We start from the raw sequence: 24,923 nt of genomic DNA, 5'->3' as shown, positions 1-24,923 counted from the left end.
ATTTTGAGACAATCTGGACACTATCCCAGCTAGCCCATTGCTATTGGGTTTGTTATTTCTAGGCCTTTTCAGTGAACATAGGGAAATTCCGATTTTTTTTTTTAAGAGAAAATATATTGTGAGTACATGCTGGTATTTCCAATTCAAATCTAGAATTACAGGGTTTAAAAGAAGTTCTGTTTTAAGTGCTTATAGGAAGAATCAAAAGTAAGTGAAAAAAATTAGCTATTCAGAGATAACTGACAAAAAAGTTGTTGGAAGCTTAATCTTGGGACATTATACATATTGAAACGTGCATGAGAAGTACTTCTCTGCTGTGCTTATAACTAGGATTCTGCTGGAAGAAGTAAGACTGTTCAGCACGTATTTTCTCTTCAAGAGGATATTCATCTCAGATTTGATCCCCTGGCATCATTTATTCTCCTTACTGACCACTACATCGTGGTGAGTAAATTCAACTAAATGTTATTTGTGTTTTTACTGGATTTGATAGGTCCAAAGTCATAAATAATATAATCCTGTGATGAGAAAGCTGAACTTTATACAATTAAAAGTTTAGTTATTTGTCTAGAAGAATAAAATGCTTTTAAGTTGATTTGAATTGAAAGAAGCAGAGAAAATGAACAAGTAATACCTGCTTCGGGACCTGGTTCTAATGCCATAAAACCAGGATAACTAAGGGAGTTACAGGCACTCTGCTAAGTTGGATTAAAGATCTTTTAAAGATAATATTTTTTCCTACATAAATTATATATGCTTAATGGAGAAAACTTGGAAAATTTAGAAATAGATGAGTGAAATCAGCCCCACATCATTCTTTTATCACACTACCCATTATAACCATTGTATTTGTCTTTATGATACTCTGTATTTTTCCCTCATATACATTTGTGTATGAGTTTAATATAAAATGGTAATAATATACTTTTCATTCTTTTTTGTTCTCTGATTTTTTTCCACTGAGGAATTTGTTTTGACTATTTTCTCAGATAAATTTGTATTATTTTATATCATGATGTTTATTGGCTGCATTATATTGTTGTAGGTACACCTTAATTTATTTAACCACTTCCCTATTGTTAGACATTTGTTTCTAATTTTCCCTCTACTGTATAAATACTGCTTGCAACTAAATTTTTGCATATATTAGTTTTTTGAGATAAATTCCTAGAAGTGAATTGGTGCATTAAAGAGTGGACACACTATTCTATTTACTTAACTTATTTATTATATAATTACACATTATTTATTGTTTATTATATTGTTTTTGTCTGTCCTCCCTCATTAAAATATAAGCCCCATGAGGGCAGAGATCTTTGGTATACCTAACAGAAAACCCTCACTAAGTATTTCTTGAATGAATAAAGGGGTATTTTTTTTTTCTTTCAGTTTTTAATATACACTGTCAAATTGTCTTCCAGAAAAGCTGTGGCAATTTATATTCTATTTCCCTTAGATCTTACCTATCCTTTGTATTAACATAAAATATACAAAAGATATGCACTATCATATTAGAAGAAAATTTAATCCTCCTTTACTTTCACCTCCCAGAGAGAGCTTTAGTGTAGAGCCTCACAGACTCAAAATGTGAATCGATTATTATTTTAATTTACTTTTATTACTTGTGTGATTGAGCTTTTTAAAAATATGACTAATGGGCATTTGTATCCTATTTTTACAAATTGTTTTTGTGTCACTTATTTATTTTTCTTTTGGGGATTTTTTAATAGTCACTTAGATCAGGCTTGGGAAACATTGACGTACTTATGAATTACCTGGGAGTATTAGTAAAAGGCAGATTCTGATGCAGCAGGGCTGAGATGGGGCCTGAGATGGGGCCTGAGATTCTGCATTCCTAACAGGCTCAAGGTGATTCCAATGATGACTTGGGGACGATACTTTGGGAAACAGGGACGTAGATGACATGTTTCTTTACTGTGAGTTAATCTCCCAGTGAATGATTTCTTGATGGAGCAAGTAAAAGAAAATGCAGTCTCTGTTCACTCAGGCTGCAGTGTACTGTGTACTGTTGTTGTTTTTTTTAATTCTTATACAACTTTAAACAAAACAAAACAAATTGTACTTCTGGTACAGTGGAAGTGGCATATTTTAATTTGATCACTTTATAACTGTATAAAATTACTTAGTTTCAACATTGGACCAAGTATCCAAATTCTGAAAGAGTAATGCTGAGGCAACTTATAATTTTCTTTTTTGGTGGATCAGATGTCTGATTCTCTTTGACCATATATTTTTCTTATATAGTGGTTTCTACTCATGGCGTCATTTCCTTTTTTGTTAATGGGGCCATTTAAAAAACCTTAACTGAAGCTGCACCCGTGTATCTATTTCACATTACCATCTATTTCTCTGCAGGCTCGGGTCCTTTTTGTAATGATTGTGCTGATCCAGCTCACCATTCTCATTACTTTTAGGCATCGAGGGTATCCAGAGCATAAAGGTTAGTCATGGTTCCTTTTATTCTTAGAAGACTTCACTTTAAAGTATGATAAATGTCCTCACTATTACCAAGTGATAAATGTCAATATAAATTGTCTTTGGCTGAGCTCCGTGAGGTGCATCCTTCAAACTATCATACTTTTCCCACAATACTCCATCTTTAAAAAAGAATTCAATTTTTGCTGCTACATGGCAATAAAATGAGGCTCAATCAAAATGGGGGTAAAGAGGAATCTCCATATAGCTCAAAATGACCAACATCTCTGCCAGGCATTAAAGATCCTCCACAGTCTGGTGTTATCTCACTAGCCATGTCTTAAACCAGTTACCTGTATTTCAGCCTAATTTTTCACTGTTTTCTACACATACTATGCTCATTCTTGCTTCTGTGCTTTTTTCTAGGCTATCACCTCTAATTTAAATTGTTTTTCTAAACTTGTCTAAATCTTAGCCTCCTTTAAGGCTCACCTCAAACCCTCTTTTTCCGTACCATTTCCCCCAGCCCTTCCTGGTCATAATGAGCTCTTACTACTCTGAATCCCTATAGTCTTTTCTGACTATTAATTCCATACTTAATTAGCCATTCATTTTGCTTCTCTTAACCACTTCGAATGTATATACATTTTCTCCTCACTGAGACTATTAAGTTCCTCAATATAGGAGCTCTTGTTTTCTACTTCTTTTCTGTTTCCCATAGCACCTAGCACTGAGGTTGTGCATAACAGACAATAAATACTTGTTGAATTAAGTTTTCCTTATCCCTTCTAGGCTTGGATGAAATCCCTGGGATTAGGGACTGATTGTGGGGGAGTGGAGTACTGTAGTAATGATTAAACAGTAAAATGTTTAACTGAATAGGCAGTGTACAAAGCCTACTGAATGTTTTCCTCTTACATATATATATTTTAAAATTCTATGAAAAAGTTCAAGGAGCATTATTATACACATATATTTTCCTGCACATAATGTAAATAAATAAATGTTTGAGGGAGGGCCCCAGTCTCATTATGTGGGGATACCAATATCTTTGTGTAGTTATTTAAAATTTACAACATATTTTTACCTACATTATCTCACTTAATCCTTACAACAATCCTGTGAGGTAGGTATTATTGTGCCCATTTTAAAGATTAGAAAACTAAGGACTAGGGAGGTTATGTAGGTTGTCCAAAGTCTCATAGCTAATCAAAGACAGAGGAAAGACTCAAAACCTAAGTCTTCTGACCCCAGGTCAGTTCTTTTCTTTAAACAACACTTCTTAACTTTGGCTATACCTTAGAAACCCCTGGGAAACTTTTAAATTTCAGTGTCTACACAGCACCCTAGACCAATTACATCAGAATCTCTAGAGGTAGGACCTAAGCATCAGTATTTTTTAAAGCTCCCCAGATGATTCCAATGTGCAGTCCAGGCTGAGAAGCATGGCACTGTCTAAAGCAGTATTTCTTAGTCCTGGCTGCTGAGAATCACCTGGGTTGCTGCCTCAGCTCCCCCTCACCCCCAGGCTATTTAAATCCCAATCTCTGGAGGGTGAGACCTGGGCATGAGTATTTTCTAAAAGTTCCCCCAGGTTGTTCTAATGTTCAGCCAAAGTAGAGAATCATTGCTTAAAGTTTAAAGCAGAGCTGCCTCTAAGGCTAAAGGATTATTTATTTATAATAAATAATAATTATTATAGGGGGATATGTAGCTTAATACTTTGAGAAGTACCAGACTAGAAAAGAAAGAAGCTGAGAGAGGACTGAGTAGCAAGGATGTAACATACAAAGTGAGGAAGGTCATGCAGTATCAGGCTTTGATGAAATTAACTGTCAGCAGGCTGAACGATGTTCTGAGTATAAAATGGATATGCTGGCCTATTAGGAAGGACGTACCATTTAACTTACATCAGGCTGTCTTTCACTGGGACCTGTCCTTTAAAGAGTTTTTGCCTCTAGTGTTGCTCAGTGTGCACTGCGCTTCCTATCATGGTCTTCTGCTGACTGGCCTACTGTCAGCCATATACATGCCTGCAGCAGCTGGGGTGGAGGATCTGCGTACTTTCGTCTCTGGCCACAGAATGGAGCTTCTCTGTGCGAAGCCCATTTTCTTGGGCTTTTTGGTACTGTATTTTTAGAGCTGTTAATTTGGAGAGCTTTAGGAATCCCTTTCAAGTGGAGTAAGAGCATAGTTGTGAATTAAGAGCTATATCACACATGGGAAAGGAATATTTGGACAGGTGCTCATACTTAAGATTAGACTGGAGAAATTTCAGTATTTCTTTGATACGCCTTTGGTATATTTTAATATGCCTTTTAGAAGTTTGTAGATTTGGATAACAAATCCCATAGAAAATAAATACTTGATTAACCTTTGAGCACAGCACTATATTTCAAACCTACACGAAGATGAAATAGTATAGTCCTCTGGCAGGTATTGCTCTATTGTTTTCAGTCATTTACACATGCATATATGTGTGTGTGTGTGCGTGTGCGTGTGCATGCACGTGCGTGCATGTCTCCCAACTACACCATTGCTTTGAACTTCCTACCCTCTACAATTGTAAGTGAATTGGCTCAACAGGTTTCCTGCCATCTTGGGAATTTAAAGTGGTATCATCTGTAGAGTTTATCACATAACAAAAGATTTGCTGAATATATAGTAGACAGCCCACAGAAGTCTTCTAGAAAATGTTATAAAGAAATTGAGCTTTGCATGTCTTCACTGTATTTTTCAAATTTATTCTGTTTAGGACCTCCAGGATTTATAAATTTGACTTCATTTTCCCTTCATGTCTTGAGCAAAATAAACATCTTCTACTATTCTGTGTTGTTGCTGACCCTATATACAGTGCTTGGTAAGTGAATTAGGACACTTGAGATTGTGGAGGATCCTGCCCAAGAATATATTGAGAATTGTGACAACGGAGTCATTTAGGCCCTTGAGCGTATAACAAACAGCACATGGCTCCTTCATAAGTCATTTCCTGGGACATGGTCTTGGGAAATAAAGTTATTTCCTAACATGCTTAAAGGACATTTAGTCAACACCAAGTTAATTTAAGGGTGCTGAGAAGACCATTACAAAATTAGTATTTGTGTAGAAACCTAATAGAATGTAGAAGTTCAACTTAAAATCCATCTCCTCAGAGCAGCCTTCTTTGACTACTTTAGAGTTTTATCCTCTATTTCATCACACTTATTCCTTCATTACTTTATCAGAATTTATAATTATCTTCTCTGTTTATCATCTCTCCTCTTATTTGAATATCCATTGATGTCTTGTCTGTATTGTTCACCTCTATGCACAATGCCTGGTATGTAGTTCAGTGAATATTTACTAATGTGTTGCTCCTAAAAACTCAGCTTAAAAAAGGGAGAAACCAAAATGAGCAATGAGTTCAGGTGTATCTGAGCTCTTCTGTTACATTAATTATTATACCCAATACTTATAAAGACACTTAGCCACTTATGGAAGCAGAAAGCACTGAGTCTCTCTTTAAAGCTATTTACTAATGTTCCTTAGTGACTGAGTCAGTTAGGAGTAGATTAGCCTATTTCTTGCTTAGTCTTTGTCTTACACTTTTATTCCACCTTTGGACTTTTCTTTGCCCATTAGTAACTCCCACCAGAGAACAGAAAGTAGTTAAATAAGAAATAGACTGCACAAGTCTATATAACAAGCTATGGCAGATTCCTCCTCAGAGGTCAGTTTCCTTGTTAGAAGATAGGTTGAAGCTGTTTTGGGCACTAGTCTTACACTAGAAGCCAAAGCAAGTGATCTGGTTCCTGGCTATAAAAGAAACATTAAAAGGGCAGAAGTTGTTCCATTTTTAAAAGTTGAAACCTGAAGGAAAAATAGTTTTGTAGGCTAATATGCGTCTAATGGAGTTTATATAATATATGTCTGAGAAAATTACCTATGACTTTTTTTTTTTTTTTGAGGAAGATTAGCCCTGAGCTGACATCCATGCCCATCTTCCTTTACTTTATATGTGGGTTGCCTGCCACAGCATGGCTTGATAAACGGTGCATAAGTTCACACCCGGGATCTGAACTGACGAACCCCGGGCCGCTGAAGTGGAGTGCGTGAACTTAACTGCTGTGCCACCAGGCTGGCCCCTATCTATGACTTTTTAAAGCTGAATTCTACTCTTACCAGCCAATGTTGGTATTTGCATTTTGCAAAAGGATGTCTGACTGCCCCTTAATCACTCTTGACAATATAGTAGTTCCAGAAACCTGCACACTGAGAAGTGGTAGTAAATAATAGTAGGGAGGAGAGAAAAGTCATTCTGGCACACTGAGAAGGGGTAGTAAATAATAGTAGGGAGGAGAGAAAAGTCATTCTGGCATTTTAGATGAAAAATTAAAGAAGCAAGTTACCATGTTAACCCTGAGTATATAGTTGACGTACAAAGTGATGACTGAGTCAGCAAGAAAAGGTCAAGATACATTCATTACTATTAATAAGAAAGAGACGAAGTACATTTTAGAAAGATTAAAGTGGTTGAAGTTTTATTGCTTAAAGGAGTAAATCTCAGGGGCCGGCCCAGTGGCACAGCAGTTAAGTGTGCATGTTCCGCTTCAGCGGCCTGGGGTTCGCCGGTTTGGATCCCGGGTGTGGACATGGCACCGCTTGGCAAGCCATGCTGTGGTAGGCGTCCCACATATAAAGTAGAGGAAGATGGGCACGGTTGTTAGCTCAGGGCCAGTCTTCCTCAGCAAAAAAGAGGAGGATTGGCAGCAGTTAGCTCAGGGCTAATCTTCCTCAAAAAAAAAAGAATAAATATCAGTTATCTGGAAAATTATCTTTTGTGGAATACCTCTTTGCTTCTTAAAGGAAACGTTAATGCATTATATTGAGGTTATTACTGCAACAGAATCTTCTAAAATTTGTGAATGTACTCCAATCTGTTTCTGGAATCTATTCCAGGTATAGCATGTACTCAGATGATTTTATAATCCAGAGAAGCATGGAGCAAAGGAGCAAACAGTTGGTTAGCTAGGACATCGCATGCAACGTAGAGATTAGCAAATAAGAAAAGTTATGCGAATAAAATGTTAATAGATGACTAGTTTAATATTTCTTTGTTATTCCTACAAATGCATCTCATGATGTATGTAGTCAGAATCATAGTTATTTAATCTTCTCCTTTCCCGTCCATTGCCTTTTTCAGGACCATGGTTCGTTGGTGAAATCACTAAGGGCAAATTGGGTTGCTGCTTCTCCTTTGGGATCTTTGTTGATGGACATTTCCTACAAGGCAGCCTAACATTTATAGTTGGAATTCTCCAGGTAAGAAGTCAGAAATGCAGTTTAAGAACATCTTGGCCTTGTTGGACTAATTGCATAACAGTTACAAATTAAATCCAAAATCCCAAATTAAACACCACGGATCATGTTTCCTAATTTACTGGCAGGGCAATCTTTAATATCAGGTGTTTTGTTTCCTTTTAGAGTGCTTCCGAAGCTCTTTCTTCCACCACTCTCTTGTAAATATCTAAAATACAGTTTTGGCAGACGGGGTTTATAAGAGGTGAAAGAGATTTTTGTTTTTGTTGTTTGTTTCACTGTGCTTTTTCATTGAGAAAAAAATGAAATAAGGGACTAATGGTAGAATAAATGCTAGACTTCTGAGTAAACCAAAATTGATTATGATACTGAAGAAGGAAAATGTTTCAGAGGGAGGAAAGGAAAAACAGACACACAAGAAAAGTGGGTCAGTTATCCACTGGAAGCTCTCCTGGGCAGAAAGGAGACCTGGCTTTCTAGCGATATCTTAGCAGTGCATTTGTTTGGGAAACACTCATACGTTAGGTTTACATTTGGATTAAGATTCCTTTAAGACAAGCAAACACAAACAAAAAAACTCTGACCCGTAGCAAATCTCTATAAATAGGTCTGAAAACTATTTACCTAACAATTTATTTATTTTACTCACCTAATGGGGCAAAAGGACCAAAATCTGAAGTAATGATATGAAGCTTTGGAAGAAATCCAAAAACATTGTTCAAAATGAGTTCACAGCCTCGTAATAGGACAGTAAAACGTGATCAGCAAGATTAGATACAGACAAATTAGGGAAGACCTCTGCCTAGCAAACACTGACTAGAAGCCAGAACATTCTCTGTACAGCAGCATTTTATATGTGAGTAGGTCCTGGGTTCAGTTCAGTTTTCCATTATGTAGATGGAGGCCGGTTCTCCCTGTGTGTGGAGCAGTCTTATATCAAGTAAAACCTGATCCTTACCAAAAGGTGGGTTTACATTCATATTTTAATAAAAGTACACTAATAATGGGTTTTATGTGTCAGGTAGGCCCATGACTCCCAAATCTATATCTCTGACCTAGACCTCTTCTCTGCATTTCAAGTGCCTATATATCCAACTGCCATTTCACATCTCCCCTTAGGTATCTAAAAGTCATCTCAACTTAATATTCTGTCTCTAATAAGGCCTTTAATGTCTACCCTCAAACCTGTTCCTCCCCCACTTCTTTCCAATTTCAATAAATGGCTCCACCATTCTCTTAGTTTCTCCAGGATGTATCCTCAGTTCTTCCCCATTGCTCATACCCTATGTCTAGTTCATCAGCAAGTAGTTCCTTGTTTGAGCTACCTCCAGCACATATCTTGAATCCACCACTTCTCTCCATCTCTGTTACCACCACCCTAGTCTAAGCCATAATTATTTCTTGCCTGGACTCCTGCAGTAACCCCCTAACTGGTCTTCCCACTGCTGCTCTTGCCTCTCTACTGCCAGTTCAACACAGAGCATCCACTGTGGTCCTTTTAAAACCTTAATCAGCTCACTTACCTCTCAGCTTAAAACCCTTTAAGCAGAGCAGTAACATGATCTGGGTCCTGCTGACTGCCCCACTTTCCACCTGGCTCATCCTGTTCCAGGCCCATTGGCCTTAAAGAGGTCAAGATCGTTTTTCATTTGTTTCTCCTGCCTGAATTGTACTTCCTTTCACCTACTCATTCCTGTTACCCTCTCATGACCTAGTTATTTACTTTGTTGTATTTATCACAATCTGTAATTATCTTTTTTGTTTTTTTTGTCTATTTTTTTGTTTCTCCTCTCCCTGTTGGAATGTAAGCTCTATGATGCATCTTTTCTGACTTGTTCACCAGTGTGTTCCTAGCTTAGAGCCTAGCACAGTGCCTGACACATAATGGGTGTTCACTAATTATTTAGTGAATGAATGAATGAATCATACAGCAGCTAAACTTGGATTATAACTTAACTCTTCTAATTTATATGCTAGCATTCATCAGGCTATTTCAAATAAAAAAAACAGAGATAAAAAAATATTGACACCTAAGTCCCTTCCTCGCTCTGCCAAAAAATACAAATATATATATATTCACACACACACATGTTCAGTTCATTTCCACCTTAGACATTATTGAGGGCTTCAACATAAGTGAAATGATACCTGCCTTTAAGATGAACAGAAAGATACAGGCAAATACACAACTAACTACAGGTCAACTGTTGTGAGTATTATATGCAAGTGTGATTGAAGCTCAGAGAATCAGAGTTAACCCTCAAGAGAGAAAGCAACATATTCTTAGGAGCCACCAATGATGTATTAGTGAGACCCACACGCTTAAGGGCTTGCTAGTAAGTGAGTGGTTCTGTTGTGCTCCTCTTTCCAGCTGGTGTTTTTTAACATCCCCTTGATGGCTTACCTGTGTTGGAGCTTGCTGCAGCGGTGCTTTGGTCACAACTTCAGGTCTCACCTCCATCAAGGAAGATACTTGAAAATCATACCTGTTCACCTACTGATGTTGCTGCTGTACATCTGGCAGATGTGTTCCTGTTACTTTCTTCATATGACATATGGCACTTTAGCTTTTTTATTCTCCCCTTTGCGGACCTGGTTGACACTGCTGACACCTCTTCTCATTCGTTGTGTGTGGACACTGAACTCCACCGAACTTGGAGTCTTCATAGTGCAGTTAAAAAGTCACTTGAGCTCCTGAAGGCCGGGTCTCGCCAGCCGCCTCCGGAGCCCAGGCCTCTGCCCCAGCAGCAAGTGAAAGGCCAGTGTTGGTGGGCAAGCTTCAGGAAGCTGCTGCTCCTTGGACGCCTGGGAATTGGGGGGATTACCTACTACTGATTTCTGCACAGTGGACTGCAGAAAAGTCTAAATAATGCTATGATTCCTTCCTTCCCCAAGAAGGCAAAGGGTTGATTTATGTTTCTGAAGGGAAAGCCCTAATCTAGGAGATCCACAGGGCAGGGACTGGGTCTGTGTATGGGAGTATCTGAGGCCCAGTGTGTTTTAGGATTACCTCATGTAAAGTACCTAGCACAGTGTTGGAACTTAGCAGCCGTCAAGGGTGCCACCTTTAGGGGCCGAGAACCAGGGAGAACTTGGGCTCGACCCTAACTACCCTTGAGATATTAGGTCCCAGTCCTCTTTCCCCGCAGTGTTATGGGCTCTCTGCTTCCTTAGTGAGGGTGTTTTCAACTAATCAAATAAATGAATGATGAATAAGAAAGAACTCGGACAAGTTCCTTTACTTATGTCGCCCTGCATCGGAGGACGGGAGGAGGCGTGACCGGGCCTCTGCGGCGGAAGGAGGTGTGGCCGGGGCTCTGGGGCGGGAGAGGGCGTGGCCGGGGCTCTAGGGAGGGAGGAGGCGTGGCCGGGCCTCTGCGGCGGAAGGAGGTGTGGCCGGGGCTCTGGGGCGGGAGAGGGCGTGGCCGGGCCTCTGCGGCAGAAGGAGGCGTGGCCGGGGCTCTGAGGCGGGGGAGTGGGGGGCGTGGCCGAGCCTTGGAGGGCGGGGAGGGGCGTGGCCGAGCCTCTGGGGACGGGAGGGGGCGTGGCCGAGCCTTGGAGGGCGGGGAGGGGGCGTGGCCGGGACTCTGGGGCGGGAGGTGGTGTGGCCCGGGCTCTAGGGACGGGAGGGGGCGTGGCCGAGCTCTGGGGCGGAGGGGAGCGTGGGCGGGCCTTGGGGACGGGAGGAGGCGGGCCTGGCCCTCTGACTACAGGGAAAGATGTGGCTGGGCCTCTGGGGCGGGGCGGGGCGGGTTGTTGCCGGAAACGAACCCGGGCCTGTGACGTCCGGAAGTGGAGCAGCTACCGCAGTGTGGCTCTGGCAGCTGCAGAGGCGGCTTTTGTCTGCAAGCTCCAGGCGATCTACTGAGATGGCGAGCGCAGGTGCACCTGCAGCCGCAGTCCCCACCCTGGCTCCGCCTTTGGAGCAGCTCCGGCACTTAGCAAGGGAACTGCGGTTGCTCCTGCCTGGAGTGCGGGGTGAGCTGACGCAGTTGGGACGGGCGACGACAGGGGCGGGCTTGGGGTGGGGGAGAGGCCAGGTTGTGGCGGCGGCGGGGGCAGGGTCCCGAGCGGAGGAGGTGGGGGTCCGAGGTGACTCCGCTTATCTCTCTCTTCCTTTTTCCACCGCCTGCCCACACGCTACACCCACCAGTCGGCGAAGCCCGGGAGACCTCCAAAGAGTTTAATCGGGAGACGTTTTGGAGTAGACTCAGTGAGTGCGTCTCCTGTTGGGGACTCCCATCTGTCATCTCTTCCAGCGTTCCGACCCCTTCCCCTCCCGCTTTCCCCCGCCGGTCCTCTCTGTGGGGATACCTCACCTTACCCGTACATACTCGGCGTCTCAGAGGTTGATGTAAAACATTGATTCTTGGAGGTGTTTTTGAGACGTCTCAGCCAGCAGGGGTGGAGAAGGGAACGCTTTATCTTCCAAGTCCGTGTAGCAGCTGCAGCATCATCCTTATGGCGCTACGTATTGACTCCTGCCTCCTCCTCTGTCACCCCCAGATGAGGCAGCCGTGAAGGTGTCCGGGGAAGCCACGACTCTGACTGAAGTCTTCTCTCGACTTCCACTGCCGTCTCCGCAGGTGGGCTTTATTTTCCTGGAATCATTGTGCTGCCTCCTTATTTCTTAGGAATCCTCTCATTTTCTTTTCACCTTTTACACTCAAACCAGGGGATTTATTTTTCTCGTCTGTCAAATAAGATTTCGGTTCTCATCTCACAGGATTGTTGTGAAGACCAAATTGCCAAGTGCAGTACCTGGCGTGGAGTGGGACAGTCTTCTAAATATTGGTTCAATTTGAAGTTCATCCTGGTTATTTCCTCCCTGATAATGTTTTTTAAGCACTTGCTGTTTGCTGGGTGCTTTCACATACATCGCCATCTGGCAGATGTGTAAGCAGGCTCAGAAGCTCAGCTTAGGGTAAATAAGCAGCAGAGCTAGGATTTAAATTAGAGTCTATCTGATGTCTAGGCTACACTTTTTCTGTTATACTACGTAATACCCTTGTTATATTGAATTATTTTTTATATTTAATCAGTAACATGTATACAGTATAAAATTCAAAAGATATCAAAGTTGTGTGCTAAAAAGTTTATATCTCCCCTCCCCAATTCCTTTTGTGTTACTCCATGTATATTCTATGCATATACACACTTATGTGTATGTGCCTGTTTCTTTTTACACAAATGATAGGATACCATGAACACTTCCCCTTCTGAACCTTCCTTTTTAAAAAGAATTATCAATCATAGGACATATTATTTTTATTTTTTGTGTGTGTGAAGAAGATTGGCCCTGAGCTAACATCTGTTGCCAGTCTTCCTCTTTTTGCTTGAGGAACATTGTTCCTGAGCTGACATCTGTGCCAGTCTTCCTCTCTTTTATGTGGGATCCCACCACAGCACAGCTTGACAAATAGTGCTAGGTCCACGCCTGAGATCTGAACCTGCGAACCCTGGGCAGCAGAAGCCTAGCATGGGAATTTAACCACTATGCCACAGGGCTGGCCCCCTCATAGCACATATAAATTGATTCTTAGAAGCACTTATAAAGTTGCACAGTTCTTTGTAATGGCTGCATGGTATTTAATAGAGTGGATATAACCATAATTTATTTAACCAATATTGTTAAGTAGACATTTAAGCTGTTTCCAACATGTAACTGTTATAAATAGTGCTGTGGTAAATTGTGTAATACAATCTTTGTTTATGTGTGTATATCTGTAAAAAAAATTCTCAGAAGTGAAATTGCTACAACAAAGAATTTATGCATTTTTAAGAGCGCCTTATTATAAAACTAATGAAAATAAACATGTCAGCTGTGACCAGTTTTTCTAGAGCTAGATATACTTAATTTGGGAGTAAGCTTATTTTAAAATGGCATATTCATTGCCTTATTTGATTTTCATAGTCAATAGTTTCATTCTCTTTTCCAATCTATATATCCAGATGTTTTGAAATGAAAAAATATTTTTTTGCTGCATCTACAATGGTAAAGTCTCTCCCACTACACACCTCAAAGATCTGTGATGAGGAAACAAGAGATGAATTGTATGAGAGCACTTTAAAAGCTTTGTGGAAGAAAGTCAATATTTATTTCAAAAGGAGTAGTAATATTACCTTATTTTTCTTATCTGCTGACTCCCTTCTTTCAAATACACTTAGGACTTGCTGCTAAAATTCACAGCTAGTAAGATACCCTGAGGAGGTAGCATAGAGCTGTTTTTCTTTACACGTTCAGGACAATGGTTTCACTCAGATGAAAAATTAGAATTTGCTTTTATCTGAATTATGTGTATTTGAATCACAGTTGCTTTCTTAGAATCTCAGCACGTTAGTCCTACTGGAGAGTGGTTTTGTTTTTTTTAATTGTGGTCCGTCTGGACTCGTAGTTTTGTAAAATTATGTTTGGATATTGAAGCAGTGTCAGCTTGCTGCAAAAGTTTCTAAATACTCTCAATCACTGTACTTATCCATTCTAGACTGGTGATGAGCAGTTTACAGACTAGCACCAATCTGTGGACCAATTTTGCAAAGTACTGGCTTAGAATCTAGCAGAGAAGTGAGGACAAGGAAGATAGGAGAAAGCCAGTGACTGCTTAGAAGGAAGATAGTCAGCTTTGAGCATTGTAGAGTCCATGCTGATTATCTTTAGGTATACAGTTATGCCTTGCTTAATAATAGATACGTTCTGAGAAATGCATCATTAGGCAATTTTGTTGTTGTGGAAACATGATAGAGTATATTTACACAAACTTAGATGGTATAGCCTACTACACCCCTAAGCTTTATGGTACTAATCTTATGGGACCACTATTGTATATGCGGTCTATCATTGTTGGAAACATTGTTATGCAGCACTTGACTGTCTTGTGATTCTGTTAGAGAGATCAGACACCTGGTTATTGGTCTAAGATAGGGTTGGCAAACTTTTTCTGTAAAGGACCAGATAGTAAATATTTTATTAGGCTTTGCAGGCCAACTACTTAACCCTGCCCTTGTAGTGCGAATACAACTACAGATGGTCCCTGACTTACGATGGTTTGACTTACGATTTTTTGACTTTATGATGGCGCTGTGTGAAAGAAATACGCATTCAGTAGAAAGCAATACATATTCAGTAGAAACTGTACTTTGAATTTTCAGTTTTGATCATTTCCCCAGGCTGGTGGTGTGCAGTACGTACTCTCTCATGATGGTGATGCTGGGCGGCAGCAGGTAGCCACAGCTCCCAGTCAGTCTTGCAATCACAAGGGTGAACAAGGGTACACTTAAAACCATTCCATTTTTCAGTTTCAGTATGGTATCCAATAAATTACATGAGATATTCAACACTTTATTATAAAATAGGCTTTGTGTTAGGTGATTTTGCCCAACCTTAGGCTAATGTAAGTGTTCTGAACACAGCTAAGGTACATTAGGCTAAGCTCTGATGTTCGGTAAGTTAGGTGTCTTAAATGCATTTTCAACTTATGATATTTTCAACTTACAATGGGTTTATTCCGGTGTAACCCCATCATTAAGGAAGAGCTCTATAGATAATATGTAAATGAAAGAGTGTGGCTGTATCACAGTAACACTTTATTTATAAAAACTGGCAGTGGGCCTCATTTGGCTCATGGGCCATATTTGCTAACTCCTGGTCTAAGGTATGGTGACTACCTCACAGAAGATCATGAATGTCTTGGGATATAGACTATCAGGAATAAGTTTTTCCTGCCCTTTCTTAATGTTTTAATGAGTTGTCAGTTCAGGCTCTGGTGTCTGGCTGACTCCTCTCTGGTATGTGCTAAGAATAGCACAAGGCCTAACTCATACTAGGACTTCAGAAAATGTTTGATGATGCTGTATAGATGTCTGCTCTCTTCCACAGCAGATGGGTTGACCACATTAATATAATCCATTTCCTTTTTTCATTCTGAAATGGGTCCATGACCTCATAGGAAACCCAGAGGTTCTGTGAACAAGTCCATGCTGCCATCCAGGCAATTATTGCCATATACTATTCGCTTCCCAAGGATCAGGGTAAGCCACTATGTGCACATAAATGTTCAGTTTATAGAGTAGATCTTTGATAACATGACAGCTTGTGTCCTGAAACTTTTTACCGTTTCCTCAATTTGAGCATATAATGTAACTTTCTCCCATAAAATGCAGTCAAGGATAATTTTATAGCATCAGTAACCTCCATAAATAAGCCTTTATGCTAAGGTACAGATGCTGTGTTCCTATCTCCTCTGCCTTGCCGGACTCTGAGGTTTTTAATTCTTACTGGCTCCTCCATCTCTAACCCACAGATGCTGGCTTAATCTCAGCCCTATACCCAGGCCCAGGCGGTCCCCTGTCTCCTCTAGCCCTGTTACAGCACACCCTGTTTCTGAGTTCCCTTATAGGTTAGCTGACCTCCAGCCCTGCCTGTAGATTAATGCCTTGATTATAATCATGCCAAAATTATAAATGAATACATCTCTCATGGATCTTCAGGGTTACTCGCGAATGGTTTAAACTCTTAAGTGGTTCATCCACACTTGTCAAGGTACCATACTGTTCTTTGTGCATGAATACATGCTGTCATGGAAAGATTTTATTCCAGATCTCTGGAGAAAAGCACTAAGGAATGGTGGGAGGAGCAAGAAAATGACATGGGATATAAACAAGACCTGAGTTTTGTGTCGGCATTCCAGTTAAAGCATGTGGGTGCTCATTACCTCAGGTTCTGTAGGGCTTAAACTCTCAGAAAAGCAGATAGTGACTTCTGGAAAGAAGACCAGGCTGCTGAATCTTTGCATTTGGCTACAGGAATCACCCTGAGGAAGCTGGTTCGGAGTGCCACTGTGGACATTGTGGATGGCATGGCTCAGCTTGTGGAAGTGCTTTTCATCACTCCAGCTCAGAGGTAGTGATGCCACAGTTGGGGTTATCAGTTAATGGGGTTCTTTGCTTCAGGGAGGGGAAAAGCTCATTTCAACAGCAAAGTTACCGATAGCTGAGAATGATGACCAGCAGGAAGGAGCTTTGTAGGAGACAGGAACCTAGGTTATTGATATATCCTTATTGATTCCTTTCCCCAGCCCCGAGAACAATGACCTTATTTCCTGCAACAATGTCTGGGTTGCGTGCCAGCAGGTGCCTCGGATACCAAGAGGTGGGTGAGAGTGGGAAGTGGGCCACTGACTCTGCTGGCCATAGCAGACAGACCTCTCATTCTGGTTTCCAGTTTTATAGCATGTATGTATTTTAACTTCTATAAAGAGGTTAGTGGAATTTATATTGTTTATCACCAACATCAAAAGATAGGCCTTAATACCTTTTGACAGTCTTTTTAGTTCTCACACTTCTGAATTCAAACTCCCCTCCCCCTCTGGCCTTCTTGTTAAATAAATGTGGTTTGTTCTCCTAGTCCTGCCCTAGGAGCAGTAAAATGGGACACACCGAAGCAGTTATAAGGTAGAGCCAGCTAGGCCAAAAGCAGTGGTCATCCAAGAGGACCATGGTGGGAAATATTATGTGACCATTTTATTTCTTCTTGTGGTGAATGAGGAAAAGCTTTTTAGCCCCCAGTCTGGGCACCCAGAGGATGTGGGTGGGAAGAGTTTTACATTAAACTGCCACCCTTATTTACTGTCCTTGGCACTCCCTTCAGATGGGAACACTGTTGGTTGCCCTTTGCAGATTTAAGAGAATTATTGGGTTTCTGCTGTAATACCAGTGCTTCTGATTTTTCACTCGTAGATAACAAAGCTGCAGCCCTTTTAATGCTGACAAAGAGTGTGGATTTTGTGAAGGATGCACATGAGGAAATGGAGCGGGTGAGGCGACCTCTGTCTTTGTTGATCATTGGAAGGCAACTCTGTGACTAATAGATGAGAATTGATTATAGAGGCGATGTCCTGAGCATTGACCACATAGGTCCCATCCTCACTCCTGTCCCCCATCTCCCACCTCCCACCCCATGCCCATGTGTGATTTGGTACCACACCCCTCTGTTCCATTGCTGGTCTAAGAGAGTGAGAACAGGGTTTATGAAGTGATTCACCTCTGTGGTCATTAGTGAAGTAGCTGGCTGAGGTTTGGGGACAACTCAGACATGATGCTGAAAGTATAATATGCTTTTTTTTTTTTGCGTTCAAATATATCATGGTATGTCTTAGGCTGTGGAGGAATATGACCCTTACTGTGGCCTTTTGAATGACACTGAGGAGGACAACTCTGACAACTACGGTGATGAAGGGGATGATGTGTTGGGATGTCCAAACAATCGGGACTTATATTGGTCAGAGGAAGACCAAGAACTTATAATCCCATGCCTTGCACTGGTGAGAGCATCCAAAGCCGGCTTGAAGAAAATCCGGATCTTAGTGGCAGAGAATGGGAAGAAGGATCAGGTGGCCCAACTGGATGACATTGTGGATATTTCTGATGAGATCAGCCCTAGGTGAGCATGATCCCCACTTGAATCTTCTGGGCAGCAGCATTCTGATCTCAGCTTGTGCTGTCACCCCAAGATTTTTCCCCAGTTTTCTATTTTGAAAATTTTCAAACCTACAGGAAAGTTGAAAAATTATTGCAGTGAACACCCATCGTTCATCTAGATTCCCCTGTTGTTCACATGTTTTTCTATGTTGGTTTCTCTATAGATAGACGTGCCATTTTTTTTCCCTGAACCATTCAAGAGTAAGTTGCAGACGTCAATGACGTTTCACCCCTAAATACTTTGGCACGCATCTCCTAAGAACAGGCATTCTTATTCTTATTTGCATTATTACATCCAATAAATTTGACATTGAATATAATAATATTATCTAAGATTCAGATTTTCCCAGTTGTCTCTAAAATGTCCTTTATAGCTTTTTTGTTTTTTTTTTAATCCAGGGTTCCATCAAGGTGTCACCTTGCATTTGGTTGTCATCACTTTAGTCTCTTGCAACTAGAACAGTCTCTCTCCTTTTTAGTGTTGTTTTGAAATTAACATTTTAAAGAATCCAAGTTAGTTGTCTTGTAGAATATCCAACAATCTGAATTCATGTGATAGTTTTCTCATGATTATAGATTATATTCAGATTAAACCTTTTTTGGCAAGAGTATCACATAGTTGAATGTTTCGTGTTTCTCATTGCATCATATTGGGGAGGCACATGATGTTAGTTTGTCCCATCATTGGTGGTACTAAATTTGATCTCTTGGTTAAAGTGGTACCCACTACAGTGGCGTTCCAGAGATGAACCCTGCCTATACCGGTTGTTAAATTGATGGTTTCAGATTCTCACATTTTTAACTGAATTAATCATGTCCCATCCTATTGGCCAAGGGAGTTTTTTTCTCCCAGCTTCCTAGTGAAATGGGATATGTCTGCGTTCAGTGAATACCAGTTCAATTGGTTCTTTCTTGGTTGCCTGGTTGCCCAATTTAAGGAACTCATAGGCATTTCTGGGACAGTCATTTTCTTACTAGTCACATCCTTCGTTGTAGACTGGAAACCACCTAGCTGAGCTTTGTTCCTTTTTTGGTTTATGTTTATTTTTGCTTTCTGCCCTTAGTGTGGATGATTTGGCTCTGAGCATATATCCACCCATGTGCCACCTGACTGTGCGAATCAATGTAAGTACCAGCTTTGAGAGAATAGCTACAGAGCTAACTGGTAGAATTTCACCAATCACTAGTATTTCCTTTAAGCTATAGGGAATATCTTTATTTGTTGCACTTGGATGCAAGTGCAACAGTAATGTCACAGTTCTTACAAGTGTTTGTGCTTGATAAATATTCGCTGAAGTTGAATTATAATACCCATGAGCTCTGGTAGCCCTGTCTTCTATAACCACTTGAGTAATCATTTAGAAAAACCCGAAGACTTAGAAAATGCTGGGGCCAGCCCAGTGGCGCAGCAGTTAAGTGCGCACATTCTGCTTCAGCAGCGTGGGGTTCACCGGTTCGGATCCCGGGTGCAGACATGGCACTGCTTGTCAGGCCATGCTGTGGTAGGCATCTCACATATAAAGTGGAGGAAGATGGGCACTATGTTAGCTCAGGACCAGGCTTCCTCAGCAAAAAGAGGAGGATTGGCAGCAGTTAGCTCAGGGCTAATCTTCCTCAAAAAAAAAAATAGTAATGCTGCTTTGAAAAGAAAGTCTTCAGTAATTTAAGATCCTCTCAACCTGAAGTCACAAGTTTCTAATTTCTAGTATAGGCAGAAATAAGTGTTCCGGGGACATACTCTGTTCTAATATAAACACATCATGTGATTTAACCATGGAGGGTCAAGCTCTTTATAAAAATCTGATTTTATTGTATTCTTTCAAGTCCTGGTTCCTGTGGTAGAGAATGTTCTATTTTTAGAAACTCTGTTCTTATCTCTGATATTACTGGAAAAAGAAGTAAAACTTCCAAATGGCTTATATTTTATAACCAGATATATCAATCCTAATAATATTTAATAAATTAGATAGTGGCAATTAGATTCATCAAATGTATCTTCACAATGTGCAAAGACTTTGAAGTAGAATAGGATCCTTTTGGGCATTAAGTTTTTTTTCCCATTCACTTTTTAAAAATTGACTTCCTAAGAAGTAAACATCTTTAGCAATATCCCTCGTCAATTATCCTGAATAAAATTTAAAAATATGTACTATATATTGGTGGCATACATACATCATCATGTTATCTTGCTATTGGTTCTTAAAATTCTGTACATAGATTTTTTTTTTTTTTTGGTGAGGAAGATTGTCCCTGAGCTAACATCTGTGCCAGTCTTCCTCTATTTTGTATATGGGATGCCACCACAGCCTGGCTTGATGAGTGGTCTGTGCCTGGGATCCAAACCCACAAACCCTGGGCCACCAAAGCGAAGCCCACGAACTTAACCACTACGCCACCAGGCTGGCTCTGACTTTCGTAAAAAGAAACATGAGTTGTTTCTGCTATATATTCTGAGCTGTCAGCAGCTGGGACAAATTCAGCTTATGTTCTTCCTTTTTCTGTTTTTTTTTTAATTAAAAAATATTTTAAATTTAAAAAAATGTATAAAAATGTTATAGCAACGCTATTAATCAGACTTTGCTAATTAGAAAGGAGTCCATAATCCTACTATCCTAATGTAATCAGCATTTTTGTTTTTGTCTATTTCCTTCAAGATTCTTTATTTTACGATGTTTTATTATTTGAGTCTTTTAAAATATTTTAGCTCTCTTTTCTTTTTTAGGGTAGGGCTCAGGGTGAGTAACTTCTGTTTCTTTTCTAGTCTGCGAAACTTGTATCCGTTTTAAAGAAGGCCCTTGAAATTACAAAGTGAGTATGAGGACTTCTCCACACATAGCTTTTTGAGAATAAGCTATCCAGCCATTCTCCACTCCCAAATCCCTATTTCAGGGAGTGGAGGAAGGTGGGTATGGTGTCTTCTTTCAACTTCGGCTGTGGAGCAGCTGAGTTTCTGCAAAGAAACTTGCCTTACTATAGTTCCCTCTGTGCCCCTGTTGAGGATAGATTTTTCCCTTGACAGTATAATAAATTTGACCTCTTTTTTCCCATTCCATTCACAGAGCGAGCCATGTGAACCCACAGCCAGAAGATAGTTGGATCCCTTTACTTGTTAATGCTGTTGATCATTGCATGAACAGAATCAAGGAGCTCACTCAGAGTGAACTTGAGTTATGAGTTTGCAGGCTCATTTGTGCTCTCCTCTTTCCCTTCCTTACTGTCACAGCCAGGCTCTGATGTCTGTGTTTAAAATGGGGCTAGACTGCTTTCTAGATAGAAAGGGAGTCCCTTTCTGTACTTACCCAGAGACTCTATCACCAAAGATTCTTGGTTAGGCCAGACTGGCAATTATTTATAAACCATACGAGTATGATTTATTTTTCTGTGCTAGATAAAAAAGTAATTGCATGAGTTTGGGTTCCTGAGAGGTCTCTCAGAGATTCCTGGGGAAACTGCCTTGTTTCCTATTTACAATAAAATGTGTCGTTTTATTGTTAAAGATGTTGGTAGTCTCAATAAAATGCTAACCTGCCAGTGGTTAAATGAGTACCCTTCAAAGTTTCTTTCTACCAGGAATACAGTCGGTTGAGACTAAAACATTGCTTTCATTTGAGTTTATAGGTCTAAAGATCTGATTTGATCAGAAGTATATTTAGAACAAAAACATTTGATTTTAATTTATTTAGAGAAAATGACTCCAAAGGCCCTGTTAGTACTTCAGCATATTATATAAGATCAGTATTCTTAAGTCCTTCTGAATATTATTCCAGGTTACTCCATGCCTCTAAAATTATTTTTTGGTATTGAGCTCATTTGTTAGGTTTGTCCACCTTATTGAACAGATTTTTTTTTCTTGTACATACCTGTATTGTTGTTCTCTGTTATATGTTACATCTGTCTCAAATTTAGATACACAATTTTTATAAATCAAAAAATGGTAAATGTCTAAGAGAGTTTATATAATTTTTTTTAAAGATTTTATTTTTCTCCCAAAGCCCCCTGGTGCATAGTTGTGTATTTTTAGTTGTGGATCCTTCTGGTTGTGGTGTGTGGGATGCTGCCTCAGCATGGCTCGATGAGCAGTGCCATGTCCACACCCACGATCCCAACTGGCAAAACCCTGGGCCGCTGAAATGGAGCGCGCGAACTTAACCACTCAGCCACGGGGTCAGCTCCCAAGTTTATATAATTTTAAGGGCCTCTTCAGTTAATGCTTTTGTGAAACCATTGCCACTTCAGTATATTTTTGCATCAGTCTGGAAGATCACATATTGGAAAGCGGAGTACACCTGTATGATGTATATTCTGGTGACCTGAGTTGGGCCTTATGCATGGACTGCAGGTCTCCACAACCTCTCATGCCAGCCCTTGTCCTTGTTTAGGTGTCATTCATCACATCTGCCCTTCTCATGTCCCCACAGTCTCTTTGGATATAATCAGCAACAGCAGCCATTCTTTTGAGAGACTCGTGTGTACTTGGGGTTGAAATTCCTTAAGTCAAGAGTTTTAATTTACTTTTGTAAGGTGCCATTCGGTACTTTTAACAGGCGTCATAAAGAGAAGGAACTAAAATCAAACTGAGAGCGACAAAGCAAAACAATATTATAAACAAAAAAAATCACAACTTTGTACAAAAGGAGTCTAGTTCTTCTCTCTCTTCTTATAGGGCCTATTTTCTAAGTATTTAATAATTTTCCTTTTTCTCTACTGGACCAAATGCATGTTATTAACATTAGACTTTAATTGTGGGATGCCTAATGAATACAGAACTCTAGTAAAGACTTATGTGAAGCTGAATCTAGAAGATCCTTCTGTCCTCAGGTTCTATGTTGTATATTTTATAACTTTGTTCTGTCATCTTTGGATCTTTAAGGATAATGGTCAGGGATAGCACCAATCAGTGTCATCTTAGGATTACCTAACTATTCCATTTTTAGCTATTATTGTCCCACTTCATCAGAAGTATAAGAATGATTTAAATGTTAGATTCTTTTCCTTACCTATAAGTTAGTGAATGTGTTAGTGAGCAGTAAAATGGTTATGAAAAACCCCAAACCCCAAAAATCTGAATGTACTTATCTGAGTACCTTTTCAAAGGTTTCCTTTTGTCCCTCAAGCCCAGTAGTTTCTATTCTAAGATAACTAGTCTTCACGACTCCCTTAATCTGGGGTGACAGAAGCGTATGTCTTTCCAGTTGATTTCTGGGAATCTAGTTTTGTTCTTGGTCCATCTTCTGCTCAAACTGAATGGAGATTCATTTGTCTGATAAGCAAAGTTTCCCTTCCCAGCACGTTCGGTTTTAAATGGTAGATTCAAAGGGGTGGTTGGGGAGAGTGACAGTAGAGCTGGGAATTTCAGCTGGAAGTTCCGGGGCTACCACCTCGACACTTCTGTAGTTGGTTAGGTTCTGGAACACATCGCAGTCCATTTCCACAGTGAGCATCTGGAGCCCCACCTGCGTCGGTGTGAACCGGAATTGGGTGTACGAGGTATCTCCAGGCCACACCGCATCTAATCTGAAATATAGGAAAAGGCAGGTGGTAGTTCCGTCCTAGGTTCATTGCTTTGCTAGCCCCAGTGACTCGATCCTTCCCTACGTGAAGAGGCAGACTGTGAAGAAATAAACATACAAGTACCTTGCTGTTAAAACAGAGGCGGCTTTCAGGGGAAGACAGTAGCCCCCCTGCGGTGGGCAATTGCGTGGTTGAGAAGAGAAACATCCTATTCTAAGGGCTTCCAAGCTACATCTCTTATTTCTTTTATCACCTGTGACTTCAGTCTGGTCCCACCTAGGTAATAATACTGGGTATGTTTGCAAAAGCTATAGGTTTGGAACCCTCACATTGCAAAGTGCAGTGGTACAGCAGACATATTGGGAAGATGTCACTATGTCAATAGATGGTGTTTGGAACCCTTTCAGCAACCCTTAGCCTGCCTGTGGACCTTCTTATGGTGACTGAGGGAATGGTGCAGATTTCCTTTGAGGAGCTTTGCCCCATAATTGATCTGGGAGACCACAAAAGTCTGGTTAAATGTTGGCAGTCCTTCCTCTTAACTTATTGACAAGAATGATGCATTGCATTTCATGAGTCTGAGGCAGTGGCTCAAAAACCAGACAACCTGTCAGGGACCTCGGGGATGGTAGGAATAGACATTGTGAACTCTAACCTGTACACTGTGTGTTCACCGAAGGATGCCGTGGACATGAGAGAAGGAGAGAGAATGAAAGAAGATACTTGCAACATCTAAAACCAACAAGGAACTAATACCTAGACTATACAGGGAACTCCTACCAGTCAACAAGGAAAAAAGTCAGGAATACCAAAAGAAAAGTGGGTGAAGACAGGAACAAACTTTACAGAGAAGGAAATGGAAAAGGCTAATAAACATATGAAGATTTACAAATTAAAACACCAGTGAGATACTACCTTATGTCGTTTGGAAAAAAGAAAGAAAGCTGGGTATTGCCAAGAGTGGAGGAATGGAAGGAGCAAAGAAACTGTCATGAACTGCTGGAGGGAGTGCAGACTCCTGCAGCCATTCTGTAAACAAATCTGATAGTACCTGCTCAGACCTGGTCATGTCCTGTGACTCAGCAATTCTATTCCTGGACATATATATCCTCCCTCTCCCGCCAGAGTTTCAAACAAGTACATAAAGAGACACGTGTGAGGCTGTTCATTGCAACAGTATTTGTGGTGTCTGAAAGTTGGAG

At 40.5% G+C, this 24,923-nt stretch overlaps 3 protein-coding genes across 26 annotated transcripts in view; 2 read left to right on the top strand and 1 right to left on the bottom strand.

The window, feature by feature from the left end:
* The window catches only part of TMEM62 (transmembrane protein 62), a 79,801-nt gene extending 68,844 nt beyond the window's left edge, over window positions 1–10,957 (top strand). For 14 of the 19 annotated variants that reach the window (XM_070238372.1, XM_023619015.2, XM_070238356.1 and 11 more), the window contains 5 exons: window positions 331–444; window positions 2,377–2,461; window positions 5,192–5,296; window positions 7,619–7,737; window positions 10,106–10,957. In XM_070238372.1, the coding sequence (XP_070094473.1) occupies window positions 331–444; window positions 2,377–2,461; window positions 5,192–5,296; window positions 7,619–7,737; window positions 10,106–10,432 (750 nt within the window). In that variant the 3' untranslated portion in view covers window positions 10,433–10,957. The remainder of the gene's footprint in view (window positions 1–330; window positions 445–2,376; window positions 2,462–5,191; window positions 5,297–7,618; window positions 7,738–10,105) is intronic. The other 5 variants (XM_023619003.2, XM_070238351.1, XM_070238403.1 and 2 more) reach the window with 1 other exon arrangement.
* Window positions 10,958–11,291: 334 nt separating this feature from the next.
* Window positions 11,292–24,923, top strand: part of CCNDBP1 (cyclin D1 binding protein 1) — a 23,475-nt gene continuing 9,843 nt past the window's right edge. For 2 of the 3 annotated variants that reach the window (XR_011427098.1, XR_011427099.1), the window contains exons 1-10: window positions 11,365–11,712; window positions 11,888–11,947; window positions 12,241–12,320; window positions 15,681–15,762; window positions 16,537–16,633; window positions 16,809–16,882; window positions 17,470–17,546; window positions 17,889–18,172; window positions 19,275–19,335; window positions 20,972–21,018. Coding sequence is in view for 1 of the 3 variants with exons in the window: in XM_023618972.2 (XP_023474740.1) it covers window positions 11,454–11,712; window positions 11,888–11,947; window positions 12,241–12,320; window positions 15,681–15,762; window positions 16,537–16,633; window positions 16,809–16,882; window positions 17,470–17,546; window positions 17,889–18,172; window positions 19,275–19,335; window positions 20,972–21,018; window positions 21,270–21,384 (1,236 nt within the window). In the remaining 2 variants the exon portion in view is untranslated. Of the gene's footprint in view, window positions 11,713–11,887; window positions 11,948–12,240; window positions 12,321–15,680; window positions 15,763–16,536; window positions 16,634–16,808; window positions 16,883–17,469; window positions 17,547–17,888; window positions 18,173–19,274; window positions 19,336–20,971; window positions 21,019–21,269; window positions 21,751–24,923 lie in introns of those variants that run through there. The other variant, XM_023618972.2, reaches the window with a different exon arrangement.
* Window positions 22,690–24,923, bottom strand: part of EPB42 (erythrocyte membrane protein band 4.2) — a 19,925-nt gene continuing 17,691 nt past the window's right edge. For 2 of the 4 annotated variants that reach the window (XM_014733898.3, XM_070238319.1), the window contains one exon: window positions 22,690–23,724. In XM_014733898.3, the coding sequence (XP_014589384.1) occupies window positions 23,508–23,724 (217 nt within the window). In that variant the 3' untranslated portion in view covers window positions 22,690–23,507. Of the gene's footprint in view, window positions 23,819–24,923 lie in introns of all 4 variants that reach the window. The other 2 variants (XM_070238314.1, XM_070238310.1) reach the window with 1 other exon arrangement.

Source organism: Equus caballus, chromosome 1, assembly GCF_041296265.1.
Source record: "Equus caballus isolate H_3958 breed thoroughbred chromosome 1, TB-T2T, whole genome shotgun sequence".
NCBI lineage: Eukaryota > Metazoa > Chordata > Mammalia > Perissodactyla > Equidae > Equus > Equus caballus.
Note: the sequence above shows the minus strand (reverse complement) of the source record. Positions and strands in the feature narration are given on the sequence as shown.